The 14,025-nt window shown below is 41.3% G+C and overlaps 1 protein-coding gene across 1 annotated transcript in view; it reads left to right on the forward strand.

The window, feature by feature from the left end:
- The first annotated feature begins 3,378 nt into the window (after positions 1-3,378).
- DGUOK (deoxyguanosine kinase) overlaps positions 3,379-14,025 on the forward strand; it is a 48,351-nt gene continuing 37,704 nt past the window's right edge. The window contains exon 1 of the mRNA XM_049784437.1: positions 3,379-3,526. Within this exon, the coding sequence (XP_049640394.1) occupies positions 3,385-3,526 (142 nt within the window). The 5' untranslated portion in view covers positions 3,379-3,384. The remainder of the gene's footprint in view (positions 3,527-14,025) is intronic.

Consider the following 14,025-nt stretch of genomic DNA (forward strand, 5'->3'; position numbering starts at 1 on the left):
AAACATATGCTATAAAGAGAGACAGGATAAACAAGCAAAATAGGTTTTTCAAGGGAGAGCACAGGCTTGAAAAGACAGTCTGCTTAAGATCCCTCTAAAGTCTTTTTTTTTTCTTTGTTTTTTTTTTTTTGGCCACACCCGGTGACACTCAGTGGTCACTCCTGGCTATGCGCTCAGAAATCGCTCTGGGCTTGGGGGACCATATGAGACGCTAGGGGATCAAACTGTGGTCCTTCCTAGGCTAGTGTGCGCAAGGCAGATGCCTTATGCCTTCCGTCACAGCTCGGGCCCCCATCCCTGTAAAGTTTTTTATGGCTATTGAAGATTAAGTTGTATTTTCAGCTTAAAAAAACTAGCAGAACTCATCGAAAGACTATTTCCTTTCTCCGTTGCTGTTCCTTTTCCTCCTTCCCTTCTTCCTTTATTATCTCATTATTTGTTCCCCACCCCCTGCCGTTAGTCAATTAGGTTTAATTTGACAAGTATTTGCCAGATCTGGAGGCATATAGAACTGCTGAGTAAGTCACATGGCACTTATGTAATTCATAAGTTTGCTATCAGTTACTTCATAAAAAGTGAGAAATATCACCCAAAACTCTTTCAATTCACCTATATTATTATTTAAGGGTCTTCTAGGTTTTTGTTATTGTATTGATCAAGAAATTTAAGTTCTGAAATATTGATTTTTGATCATTCTAAAAATATTGAAAAATATGTTAAATATTTCTCAGGTTAAATGTAAATAAATAACTATAGAGAAAGAAAAAGGGAGAAATAATACAACACAATGATTTGAAGTAAAATAGAAACAGCCACAAAGTACTATGAGAAAATGAAGGATAACAGTAACAGCTAACTATCGGGTAGTTATAATGTAAGCACCAGGTAAGATTTATATGGATTTTTCTCATTTAGTCCTCACCACAAACCTAAACACAGGTGCCAGTATCATTCCTCTCTTAGAGTTTACTAATTAACTAGGTGATCTAACTAGTGAACGTCATTAATTCCGTCTTCACTTCTGCCTAGTGTGCCTTTTGCTCTCTCCACATAGCCAAACCCAATCCTTGAGACTCCTAAAATCTCACTTGACTATTAGCCTGGGCGTCACACTTATTTGGAGACAGTTGAGCCCACTGGAAGAACTGTGACTTCACCTTGATTTCAGATACCTCTCCTCACCATCCCTTCATCAGGAGTTGCAGTAGAGAACCAAGACACCTAAAGCCCCTGGAGGATTTGTCTTAGAACAAGTTTTCCAGAAGCGAACCCTAAAATAGTGATTCACATGCTAATAGTTTATTAATGAAATGCAAGTGGTTTATCAATGAAATAACTCATAGGCAAGTGGTTTTGTAATAGAGAAAGGGTGAGTACAATGGGAGAAGCAGAAGAAAAAGGGAGGAAGCAGTGGGCAAGCAAAATTCCAGAGGAAACTCTGGAGCAGTGGTCCTCAAACTATGGCCCGCGGGCCACATATTGTATTTGTATCTGTTTTGTTTCTTCATTGCAAAATAAGATATATGCAGTGTGCATAAGAATTCGTTCATAAGTTTTGTTTTTACTATAGTCAGACCCTCCAATGGTCTGAGGGACAGTGAACTGGCCCCCTATTTAAAGTTTGAGGACCCCTGCGTCTGGAGTTAGGAGCAACCTAATCTCAGGCTTTTCACCTTTTTTTTTTTTTTTTTTTTTTTTTTTTTTATAAATCTTTATTTAAGCATCATGATTACAAGCATGTTAGTAGTTGGGTTTCAGTCATAAACAGAATATCCCCCTTAAGCAAAGATCTTTCTTTGCTGCAAAGACTGGCTGTTGGAAGAGCACTGGCAAGTGGGGAGAACAGTCCTTCCCACAACAACCCCCATTGCCCAGACCAGTACTGTTATTCCCCTCCTCACACCTGCAATCAAAGGGCTGTTTCCATTTGCATTTATCTTTTAAAGGTGCCGCCTGAGGCATCCCATATGGTCCCCCGAGATTGCAAGGAGTGATTCTGAATGCAGCCGGTGTGACCCAAAAAACAAACAAACAAAAATGTGGCAGGTTTGCCAGCCAACTCTTAGCGTGTGACTCTTGTGATGTAAGCATGGAAGGTGGAAGCATCTTATGACAATACCCATTTTGAGGTGATGACAACAAAGACTTGACAAAGGACCCGGTGGCCTACACTCAGAACTGTCCAGCCAGCCTTTTGCAGAGAGCAGAACAATTAGTAAACATTTGCAAGTCTCTGGTGCCCACCCATAAATTGCATTTTACCCCTCACAGTCCCACTCTGCCCTGATTCAGTTCTGCCTACTGACTCCAATAGCCTCAGATTCAACAAGCGAGTCACACCCCAGAACTTTTGTATTTTACTATTATGCAAACTGATTGACCTGCGTTATACTTCTCATTTAAAAGACAAAATAAAAGATGGTGCACTGGTTAAGGGGGGTATTCTGTTTATGACTGAAACCCAACTACTAACATGCTTGTAATCATGGTGCTTAAATATTTATAAAATTAAAAAAAAAAAAAAAGATGAGGTGTTACTGAACTCACTAGTTGATCCCTCAGCAGAGCAATAGTGTCATGTGTTATGAAAGCTATTTGCATAAATTATTAGAGGGGCTCATTTTCCCACTTAAAAATTTTCCCAATTTCCCCGTCTTTGAAAATCAGACAACTGGGGTGGGGAGGGGAATTGGAGTTCTCATTTAAAATTGTAAGCATTGGTTTTGCCCTTAGTTATACAATTTAAAGTTACACGAAAACGCAAAAGTGGTGAAATTTCTATGATTCTTTCAAATGTTATTTGTCCAAGAAAACAAAAAAGGGTTTGGGGTGGGGAGGAGGGAGATTTGGACATTGGAGATGGGAATGTTGCATTGGTGAAGGGGGGGGGATGTTCTTTATGACTGAAACCCAACTACAATCATATTAGTAATCAAGGTGCTTAAATAAAGATAAATAATTCAAATTCCAAAGGCAGAGAGCAAATAGCTCTGTTATGAAGATAATTAATTGGATACTTTCATATTTATAAAAAATAAATGTACTATCATATTTTTATTTCAATATAAATGTATTAGATAGGAACAACTAAGAAAAATGAAAAGACAGAAAAAAGAAAACAAAAAAAAAGGGCAATCTAGTCTTGCCACACCATCAGCAAACGCTGGGGTCGCCCAAGTCAGAATGCTAGGTCTTCCGGTGACGTGCTCTACAAACATCGCGATAACAAAACGATAGCCCCGCCCCTTTGATCCCTCCCACCCAATCGGTTCCACCGCCTCCGCACTTCCTTCCTGACGTCACAGCTGCGCGCCCGCGTGCGTGCGCGGCGGCCCGGGGGCGGAAGAGCTCGTGGCGGAAGTGACCTGCGTAGTCGTGGGTGGGATGACCGCGGGACGGCTGTTTCGGAGACTGCTGCGAGCGCGCTCCAGTGCCATGGCTCAGGGCCCACTCGAGGGCGTGGCGCCCTCCAGGGGTCTGCACGCGGAGTGCAGGCCCCGAAGGCTTTCCGTCGAAGGCAACATTGGTAAGGGCCGCAGAGTGACTGTGCCCAGCCTTGCCGTTCCGTGGAAGCAGGGCAGGGAGCTGGGCATGGTTGAATGCTGCGGGGCTGCTGCCAGGGCCTTCCTTCCCCTCCCAGAGTGGGCTATTGGCCATTAAGCCGCAGTTCTCTGTAGGCATCTATTTGGTGTGTCTTAAGAAACCACGCAAGTGGGCAAATGGAAACGACCAAGAACAGGATGCAGTTCTTTTAATCTCCCTAGGGTGGCTAGATTAAAAAAAAATTAAGTGTAAAATAAAGTATATATACACACATGCATATATCTATATACATATATACACATATATACATATATGTATATGGGGCCGGAGAGATAGCACAGCGACCTTTGCCTTGCAAACAGCCAATCCAGGACCTAAGGTGGTTGGTTCGAATCCCTTTGTCCCATATGGTCCCCCGTGCCTGCCAGGAGCTATTTCTGAGCAGACAGCCAGAAATAACCCCCTGAGCGCCGCCGGGTGTGGCCCAAAGACAAACAAAATAAACCACATATATGTATACATACGTGTGTTTGTATATAGGTACATATTCCCATTTAAAGTCAGATTTCAGAAAAGAAAACATAGCGTGCCTCAAGTGCTATTTGGGGATAGACATCAAAGATAGTAAAAAAAAAAGTATTTATTGTTTATTTATATGTCCAAGTTTAACTAGATGCCCTTAAAAAAATTAAAAGATCACTTGATGGATGCAGGCACACTCAGAGATACTGTGAATTCACTTCCAGGCCACTGCAGTCAAATATTGGCAATAAAGAGAAGCACACAAAGGTTTTGCTTTCCTGGTGTATATAAAGTTATGTCCACACTATAGCTTTTTAAGTATGGTAGCATGAAAATAACAATCTAAAAAAGCAATGCTCATGCCTTCCTTAAAGATGACAAAGGGAGGGCCAGAGCGGTGGCACAGAGCTATAAGGCCTAGGACAGATTGCATTCGGTCCCCTGGCGTCCCATGTGGTCCCCCAAGCCAGGAGTGATTTCTGAGTGCATAGCCAGGAATAACCCCCTGAGCATCACCTGGTATGGCCAGAAAACACAAAACAGAAGATGACAAAGGGAAGTTAGTAAATGTTAAAAAAAAAAAAAGAAAAGAAAAGAAAAAGGGGACATACACTTGCAGGTTAAAAAGCTGCCACATACCTTCTGTTTGTTGAAAGTCCAGTATGAGAGAAGCACAATAGAGTGAAGTGCAATTAAATGTGGTGTTTCTGTACTTCGATGTTAAAAGTAGGTAATGTGGCAGGAATGATTGGGCCCAAACAATAACAGTGGAAGATGAGAAGCAAAATGTAGTCTAATTACTTTAAAAAGCTGGTTCAGGGCTGGAGAGATAGCATGGAGGTAGGGCATTTGCCTTGCATACAGAAGGACGATGGTTCGAATCTCGGCATCCCATATGGTCCCTGGAACCTGCCAGGAGCGATTTCTGAGCATAGAGCCAGGAGTAACCCCTGAGTGCTGCCAGGTGTGACCCAACTGCCCCCACCCCAGCCCCCCATAAAAAGCCACTCTAGGTCCATTTGAATTTGGTAACGTGTGGACTGTGAGATAAAAAGTGAATCTATGAAGACTCAAATCATTTTGGTCTGAACAACTTGAAAGATGCTATTTCAATTTTCTTAAATGTAAAGGATGGTAAGATCAGGAGGCCAGGAGTGGTTCCAAGATTGGGATTTTTTTCTTTTTTTGGTTTTTGGATCACACCCGGCAGCGCTCAGGGATTACTCCTGGTTCTAAGCTCAGAAATCGCTCCTGGCAGGCTCAGGGGACCATATGGGATGCGGGGATTCAAACCACTGTTCAGCATGAAAGGTAAACACCCTACCTCCATGCTATCTCTCTGGCCCCAAGATTGGGGTTTTCATTTTCCATGTTAAGGTTTTTATATGGTTATTAGCTGGAAATGAGAACAAATAGTTGGGATCTAAGTATGGAGTTCCTGTACTGTTGGAGTTCCTATACTGAGTTCTAAATGTAAATTGTATCTAAAGCCTGGAGACTTGATAAAAAGGATTAAGCACTGGGTTATGCAGATGTGAAAAGTGATTGGGAGATGTATGGAACCTACAAACAAGATCGAAGGAATGAGCACAGTGAGAGGAGAAAAACAAAAAACAAAAAACTAAAGAGATTGGTATCCTGGAAGCTAAGTTAAGAGATGTTTAGGGGAAGAGAATAACTCATGTATTATTAAGACAATAGAGGCAAAAGTTTGATTGTTGTAGGCTTAAGGAGAATGAAGTTGGGCAGTGGGTTAAGATAGATTAATACATGTGTTTGGAAGTTTTCTCAGAAAGAGAAAACAGGATGGTTGCTAAAATAAGTGGAAAATTTTCTCTTCCTCTTCTCTCCCTTTTCCACTTCCTCTTTCTCTTTTTTCTATTTCTTTTTCTCTTTATCTCTTCTCTTGGTAATTAGATAATAGAAGATGGTAGAAATAAGGTCTAGTTCAGAGGCATAAAATTGGAACAGAAGGGCCGGAGAGATAGCATGGAGGTAAGACGTTTGCCTTTCATGCAGAAGGTTGGTGGTTTGAATCCCGGCATCCCATTTGGTCCCCTGAGTCTGCCAGGAGCGATTTCTGAGCATAGAGCCAGGAGTAACCCCTGAGCGCTGCCGGGTGTGACCCAAAAACAAAACAAAAATTGGAACAGAAGAGAGGATAGATTGGAGTGATTCTATTAAACAAAAGGAATGAACTCTGCTACCTGAGTTGAGACAGGTTGACCTTAGTTAAATCATACAAAATGTGTTGGGAACTAAATGAATACTGACTCATGTAGGTATTGCAGTATTTCTTTTGATTGTATACATTATCTCTGTCAAATAGGAAAGTCAGCTGAGAGTAGTTGTGGGAATATTGGAATGACATGAATTTGTCAAGTAAGAGAAATGTAGAATTGTCAACAGCATTTGGTGGGGAGATTGAGGGAATGGTGCTCCCCAGCCAGTATTTGGAAGACCATATGGTGCCAGGGCTCCAAGTCTTTCGAGTTGTCTACCAACTGACATGTATTAAAGATACTCTCTCCTGTAGTTGGAGCACATGTCCCTAAAAGAAGCTATGCATTTAGAGCCCTGAGAGGAATCAAAAGTATTTCACTCTGGATAGAATCTGAGGTTTGAACTGTCTCTATTCAGTCTTTCTGATCTTGCTTAACTTTTCTTGCTTCCTCTGCTTCTTTCTTGCTTTCTAGTGCAACCAACACTAAAAGAGCCTGGAATGAGGGTGGGCTCCAGAAGTGATTTTCCGAGCACAGAGCCAAGAGTAACCTCTGAGCACCACTGAGTGTGGCAAAAAACAAAAACAAATAAACAACTCAACTAAACTAGAGAAACAGATTTATAAACATTTTTATGGAACTCAAAAGTCTCTGGATTAGGAATTCTCAAGGAGGAGAAGGGGAAAGGAATACTCTAGGCACAGGAAGTGATATTTGCCAAGGCAAAGACTAAAAAGACCCTTAGATTTTTAATCATAGGAAAGGAGCTGAAGTTTGAAGGGCCTGTGACTGGATGACAGACCAAAGTGGGCAAAGGTAGGAGCTGCCAGATATTGACAGCCTTTTAGGCAATGCTCATATCTTTTTTTGGCTATGGTAAACCACTGAAACACTACAGCCAGTGTGCCACAACTAGATTAATTGTTTAGAAAATGGGGCTAGAGAGATAGTACTGCATATTAGAGAGGATACAGTTTGCCTTGCCCCTGGCCAACTTGTGTTCCATCCCTGGGGTCCCTGTATATGTTCCTACTGGAGTAAGCCCAGTGGCCCCCCAAAAAAACACCATCATCATCATGAAACTGGCTAGTATGAGCATCACAAAGCACTCTTTATATCTGTTTGCTGCAGTATCATAGTGCAAAAATTGAAATGCAAAGATTGAAGAGAAGGAATGGAGGTTTGAGATAGAATTGATGATTTTAGAAAGATCTTAGAAATGGATCAGTGGTGAGTACTTATAGGTGATGAATAATTGGTATAGAAGATAACAATGAGGTTTATAATTTGAATTCTAAGTCTAAAATGTGCTGATGGGACTAAGAGAAGAGAAAGATTGGAAGGTATGAGTGATATGTATGCAATGCCTCTGAGTCATAAAGAGATTGAAGAACATATACTGAAGTTAAGAGAAATAGAGGCTGAGATATTTGATGAGGAAGTGTTGACTTGGGGAAGTAGTTAGAGCCTCCAGAATGATGCAGTTGCCCAACTTAAGTGTGACTAATGAAAAGTAGACTGGGAAGACCTTAATCTGGCTCTCGGTAGTTTTATTTCCTATTATATTTCATCACCCCACACTCCTCCGATGACTCTCTAGACAGAATTAGTCACAGCCTCCTCTGGTGCTCTCATAACATTTTGTACCCACAACTGCTGCTGCACTTGAATTCTGTTAAGATTGTTTGCAAATTCAGTCTTCTTTAGGTTAGCCATCTCACATCTTTGTGCTATCATCCTTAATCTTTTCCTGACCCATTGTACTCATTCAGTATTTGCAAAATGTTTGAATACTGTGATACTCATGAAGAAATTAGTCATTAGTACTGAGAGGAAATATATTAAACCACTTATACAATCAATTCAAGAGTTAGCTTGCTCTTGAGTCACTGATGACATTTCTAAAGAGAGTCAGAAAGTACCATTCAGGAACCTGAACAGGAGAAGGCAAGTCCCAATCCTGCCTGATGTTCATGTGTAGAGGAACTTTTTACTTTTTAATTCTATTGCACTAAGTCCTACTAGTCTGATCCTGAGGGAAAGGAAAATAAATTTGGGAAGGGACAATTGGTGATATGCAGCATGAATTATGAATTCAGATGTTTTGTGATTAAAAGTCAAAAGCTCAGTATCTAGCTTTTAAAATCTATAAAAATGTGACTGGAGCAATAGTACAGAGGATAGGCCATATACCTTGCATGTGGCTGACCCAGTTTCAATTCCCCAAGCCTACTAGGAATGATCTCTGAGTTCAGAGCCAGGAGAAAACCTGAGCACTACTGGGTATGACCCGCAGACCAAAATAATAATAATAATAATAATAATAATAATAATAATAATGAAGCACCTAGTGTTTTTTTTATCACTGAGGTATATTCTTCTCTTCCTGAACCAGTTATTTTCATATTACAACCCTAAATTTAATAAAGACTGCTTTATGAAATATTGTCTCATCTTAGACTGTTGTTCTCACTTTGTTTCTTGTTTTAAGGACACACTTGGTGGTGGTTGGGAATTGTTCTTGGCTCTGTGTTTGAGAGTCACTCTGGCAGTGCTCAGTGACTGGGTGATTCCAAGGACAGAACTTGGATTGCCTGCATCCAAGGCAAGCACCTAAATACAACAGTTTTTTAAAAATACATATTTTGGGGACTGAAGAGATAGCATAGCAGTAGAGTGTTCGGACGTGGCTGACCCAGGACGGACCTGGGTTTGATTCCCAGCATCCCATATAGTCCCCCGAGCATGCCAGGAGTGATTTCTGAGCAGGAGTAATTCTTCAGCACCACTAGGTGTGGCCCCCAAACAAAAACAAAAATAATAAGTAAATATATTTTTATTTAAATCTATGGTTACAAGGTTGCTCATAGCAGTTTTTTTTCCACAGATAACCTTCATGATTGAATTATAGTCACGCAATGTATAACAACCTTTACCAGTGCACATTTCCTACCACAATGTCACAATGTTAACAGTTTCCCTCTCACCATCCCTAATGCCCTCTTTCCTCCCTCCCACCCTCTCCTGCCTTCTGGGGCAGGCCTTTTACACACACACACACACACACACACACACACACACACACACACACACACACTCTCTCTCTCACATTCTCTCTCTCTCTTTCTTTCTCTCTCTCTCTCCCTCTCCCTCTCTCCCTCTCTCTCACACACACACTCTTCTCTCACTCTTCTCTCTCTCTCTCTCTCTCTCTCTCTCTCTCTCTCTCTCTCTCTCTCTCTCTCTCCCCCTTCTCTCTTCTTTCCTAGCATTGTTGTTTGTACAAATGAAAGGGGTGCAAATGAAGGGTTGTCATGAATGACCTTTTTATATTAGACCCTTCTCTACTCTAACTGCACTCTCTGCTCTTTGTGGCAAGCTACCTACCTGGAATGTCCTCCTGATTTTTTTCTCTATTGTCTCTGGATGTCATCCCCACACTGTCTTTTATTTTTCTTATCTCCCAGTGATGAGTGAGATTATTTTCTTTCTTTTTTTTTTTTTGGGGGGGGGTCACACCCAGCAACATTCAGGGGTTACTCCTGGCTCTAACTCAGAAATAACTCCTGACAGGCTGGGGGGACCATATGGGATGCTGGAACTTGAACCACCATCTTTCTGCATGCAAGGCAAGCACTCTACCTCCATGCTATCTCTCCGGCCCTATATTCCATTTTTAATCTGTCTTCCTCTGACTCATTTCAGCATAATACTCTCCATGTCCATTTATAAGCAAAATTCATTACTTCATCTTTTTCCTAACAGCTGCACAGTATTCCATTGTATAGATATACCACAGTTTCTTTAGCCACTCATATGTTTTGGGGCACCTGGGTTGCTTCCAGATTCTGGCTATTATAAATAGTGCTGTGATGAACATAGGAGTGCAGAGGGCATTTTTGTATTGTGTTTTTGTGTTCATAGGATATATCCCTAGGAGTGTTATTGCTGGATTATAAGGAAGCTCAATTTCCAGTTTTTAAAGGAATATCCATATTGTTTTACAGAAAAGCTGGACTATATGGCAATCCACCAGCAGTGATTGAGAGTCCTTTTCTCCCCACATCCACATCAGCAATGATTATTCTCGTTCTTTGTGATATGTGCCAGTCTCTGTGGTGTGAGATGATACTTCATTGCTGTTTTGATTTGCATCTATCTCCCTGATGATTAGTAATGTGAAGCATTTTTTTGTGTGTGTGCCTTTTGGCCATCTATTTATTTGAGAAATTGTCTGTTTCTTCTCCACAATTTTGTTGGGGTTAGATTTTTCTTTTCTTGTTCAGTTCTGTCAGTATCTTATATATCTTAGATATTAGCCCTTTATCTGATGAATATTGGGTGAATAGTTTCTCCTATTTGTAGGTAGCCGTTATATCCTAGTCACTGTTTCCTTTGAGGTGCAGAGGCTTGGAGCCTGAGAGATAGCACAGCGGCGTTTGCCTTGCAAGCAGCCAACCCAGGACCTAAGGTGGTTGGTTCGAATCCTGGCGTCCCATATGGTCCCCCAAGCCTGCCAGGAGCTAATTCTGAGCAGATAGCCAGGAGTAACCCCTGAGCACCGCCAGGTGTGGGCCAAAAACCAAAAAAAAAAAAGTGTAGAAGCTTCCGGTTTAATGTAGTCCCATTTGTTTATCTCTGCTTCCACTTGCTTGGACAGTGGTGTTTCCTTCTTGAAGATGCTTTTAGTTTCAATGTCATGAAGTGTTTTGCCTACGTGTTGTTCTAGTCAATATACCTTATGGTTTCCAGCTTGATCTGGATCTTTAATCCATTTTGATTTAACCTTTGTGCATGGTGTTAGCGAGGTCTGAGGTCACTCTTTTTGCATGTAATTGACCAGTTTTCCTAACACCACTTGTTAAAGAGGCCTTCCTTGCTCCATCTTGTATTCGTTGCTCCTTTATCAAAGGTAAATTGGTTGTATGCTGTGGGATCAATCTCAGAATACTTAAGTCTAGGGCCCAGAGAGATAGCACAGCGGCGTTTGCCTTGCAAGCAGCTGATCTAGGACCTAAGGTGGTTGATTCGAATCCCGGTGTCCCATATGGTCCCCCGTGCCTGCAGGATCTATTTCTGAGCAGACAGCCAGGAGTAACTCCTGAGCATCGCCGGGTGTGGCCCAAAAACCAAAAAAAAAAAAAAAAAAAAAAAAAAAAGAATACTCAAGTCTATTCTATGGATCTGAGAGTCTGTCTTTATTCCAATACTGTGCTGTTTTTAATAATTAATTGCTTTATAGTATAATTTAAAGTTGAGAAAAGTGGTGCCTCCCATCTTTTTTCTCCATCTTTAGCTATTTGTGGGTGTTTAGTGTTCCAAATGAATTTCAGGAGTGTTTGATTCACTTCTTTGAAAAATATCATGGATATCCTTAGAGGTCATACATTTAATTTGTACAATGCTTTGGGAAGTGTTACTTTTTTTTTTTTTTTTTTTTGGTTTTTGGGTCACACCCAGCAACGCACAGGGACTATTCCTGGCTTTACGCTCAGAAATCGCCCCCTGCAGGCTTGGGGAACCACATGGGATGCCTGGATTCGAACCACCATCCTTCTGCATTGCAAGGCAAACGCCCCACTGCTGTGCTATCTCTCCGGCCCCAGGAAGTGTTGCCATTTTAACGATTAATCCTCCCAATCTATGAGTAGGGTATATATTTCCATTTCCTTGTGTCCTCTTTTATTTCTTGAAGCAGTGTTTCATAGTTTTTTTTTTTTGTTTTTGTTTGTTTGGTTGGTTTTTGGGACCACACCCAGTGACACTCAGGGGTTACTCCTGGCTATGTGTTCAGAAAGCTCCTGGCTTGGGGAACCATATAGGATGCCAGGGAATCAAACCACGGTCCGTCCTAGGCAAGTGCCACTGCTCCGGACCCTATAGTTCTCTTTGTATAGGTCTTTCACCTCTTTAGTTAAGTTGACTCCAGGGTACTGATTTTCTGATGCACATTTGTGAATGGTGTTGTTTTTGTATGTCTTTTTTGTCTCTTTCTTTTATTTTTTTTGTTTTTGTTTTTGGGCCACACCTGGCGGTGCTCAGGGGTTACTCCTGGCTGTCTGCTCAGAAATAGCTCCTGGCAGGCATGGGGGACCTTATGGGACACCGGGATTCAAACCAACCACCTTTGATCCTGGATTGGCTGCTTGCAAGGCAAACGCCGCTGTGCTATAGCTCCGGGCCCATCTTTCATTTTTTTGTATATAAAAATAACATGTATTTTTGAGTGTTAATATGTAGCCTGCCACTTTACTTTACAAATCTATTGTTTCTGGAAGCTTTTTGGTAGTCTTCCAGATTTTCTAAATATAGTTATCATGTCATCTGCAAACAGTGAGAGCGTCACTTCTTTTTTTTCTATATATAGATGCCTTTGATAGCTTTTTCTTGTCGAATTGCTATGACAAGCACTTCCAGTACTATGTTGAATAGAAGTGACAAGAGGGGGCAACCTTGTCTTGTGCTAGATCTTAGACTTAGAGGAAAGGCTTTTAGTTTCTCCCCAGTGAGTATAGTATTTGCCATGGGCTTGTTGCAAATGGCCTTGACAATATTGAGAAAAGTTCTTTCAATTCCTATTTTGCTGAGAGATTTTTTTTTTTTTTTTTTTGGTTTTGGGTCATACCTGGCAGGGCTCAGGGGTTACTCCTGGCTCTATGCTCAGAAATCGCTCCTGGGACCATATGGATGCCAGGATTCGAACCAATGAGCTTCTGCATGAAAGGCAAACACCTTATCTCCATGCTATCTCTCTCTGGCCTGTTGCTGAGAGTTTTTATCATGAATAGGCGTTAGACCTTGTCAAATGCTTACTCTGCATTTATTCTAAGTACAACAAATTTAAATTTTATAATTTTGAGTGTTACATCAGAATAATTATCTTACTACAAATTTTAGTGAAGTTAGTATAGGTTTTTGTAGGCATCTCAGTTTTTAGAAAAATTCTGGGAGGGAAAAGAAGGCATGACAGAAGAATGAACATTAACAACAAACTTATATGGTTTATCTTGTGGGAGAATTATCCTGGTGTTAATAAAAATGAACAATGGGACCCGAGAGATAGCGCAGTGGTAGGGCATTTGCTTTGCATATGGCTGACCTGGGAGGGACCCAGTTTGATTCCCAGCACCCCATATGGCCCTCCAGCCTGCCAGGGGTGCTTTCTGACAGCAGAGCCAGAAGTGGCCTTGAGATCTGCTGGGTGTGGCTTAAAAAAACCAACCAATTGATAAATATAAGTAAAGTTTAAAAAAATAAAAATGGGGCCCGGAGAGATAGCACAGCGGTGTTTGCCTTGCAAGCAGCCGATCCAGGACCAAAGGTGGTTGGTTCAAATCCCGGTGTCCCATATGGTCCCCCGTGCCTGCCAGGAGCTATTTCTGAGCAGACAGCCAGGAGTAACCCCTGAGCAACGCCGGGTGTGGCCCAAACCCCCCCCCCAAATAATAAAAATGAACATACAGAAATAACATATACTCTAAGTAGATGTTATTCATGTATAGTATACTCTTAAGTATTTGTCCAAATTATTTTAAGCCATGTTTTATAAAGCATAGGAATAGGCAAGTTTTATTATAAGAAACTGGTGTTCTACATTAAGACTGGACAAAGGGAGATGCTTGTCCATTTTCCCCAGTGTTTGAAGAGATATTCTGGGTGACACAAGTAATCTGACCTCCAGGAGTCCAAGGTAACAGAAGAAAGTCGCACACCACCATTCTTGCTAAACCCATGGGAC

The sequence above is a fragment of the Suncus etruscus genome, chromosome 12, assembly GCF_024139225.1.
Source record: "Suncus etruscus isolate mSunEtr1 chromosome 12, mSunEtr1.pri.cur, whole genome shotgun sequence".
Lineage (NCBI taxonomy): Eukaryota > Metazoa > Chordata > Mammalia > Eulipotyphla > Soricidae > Suncus > Suncus etruscus.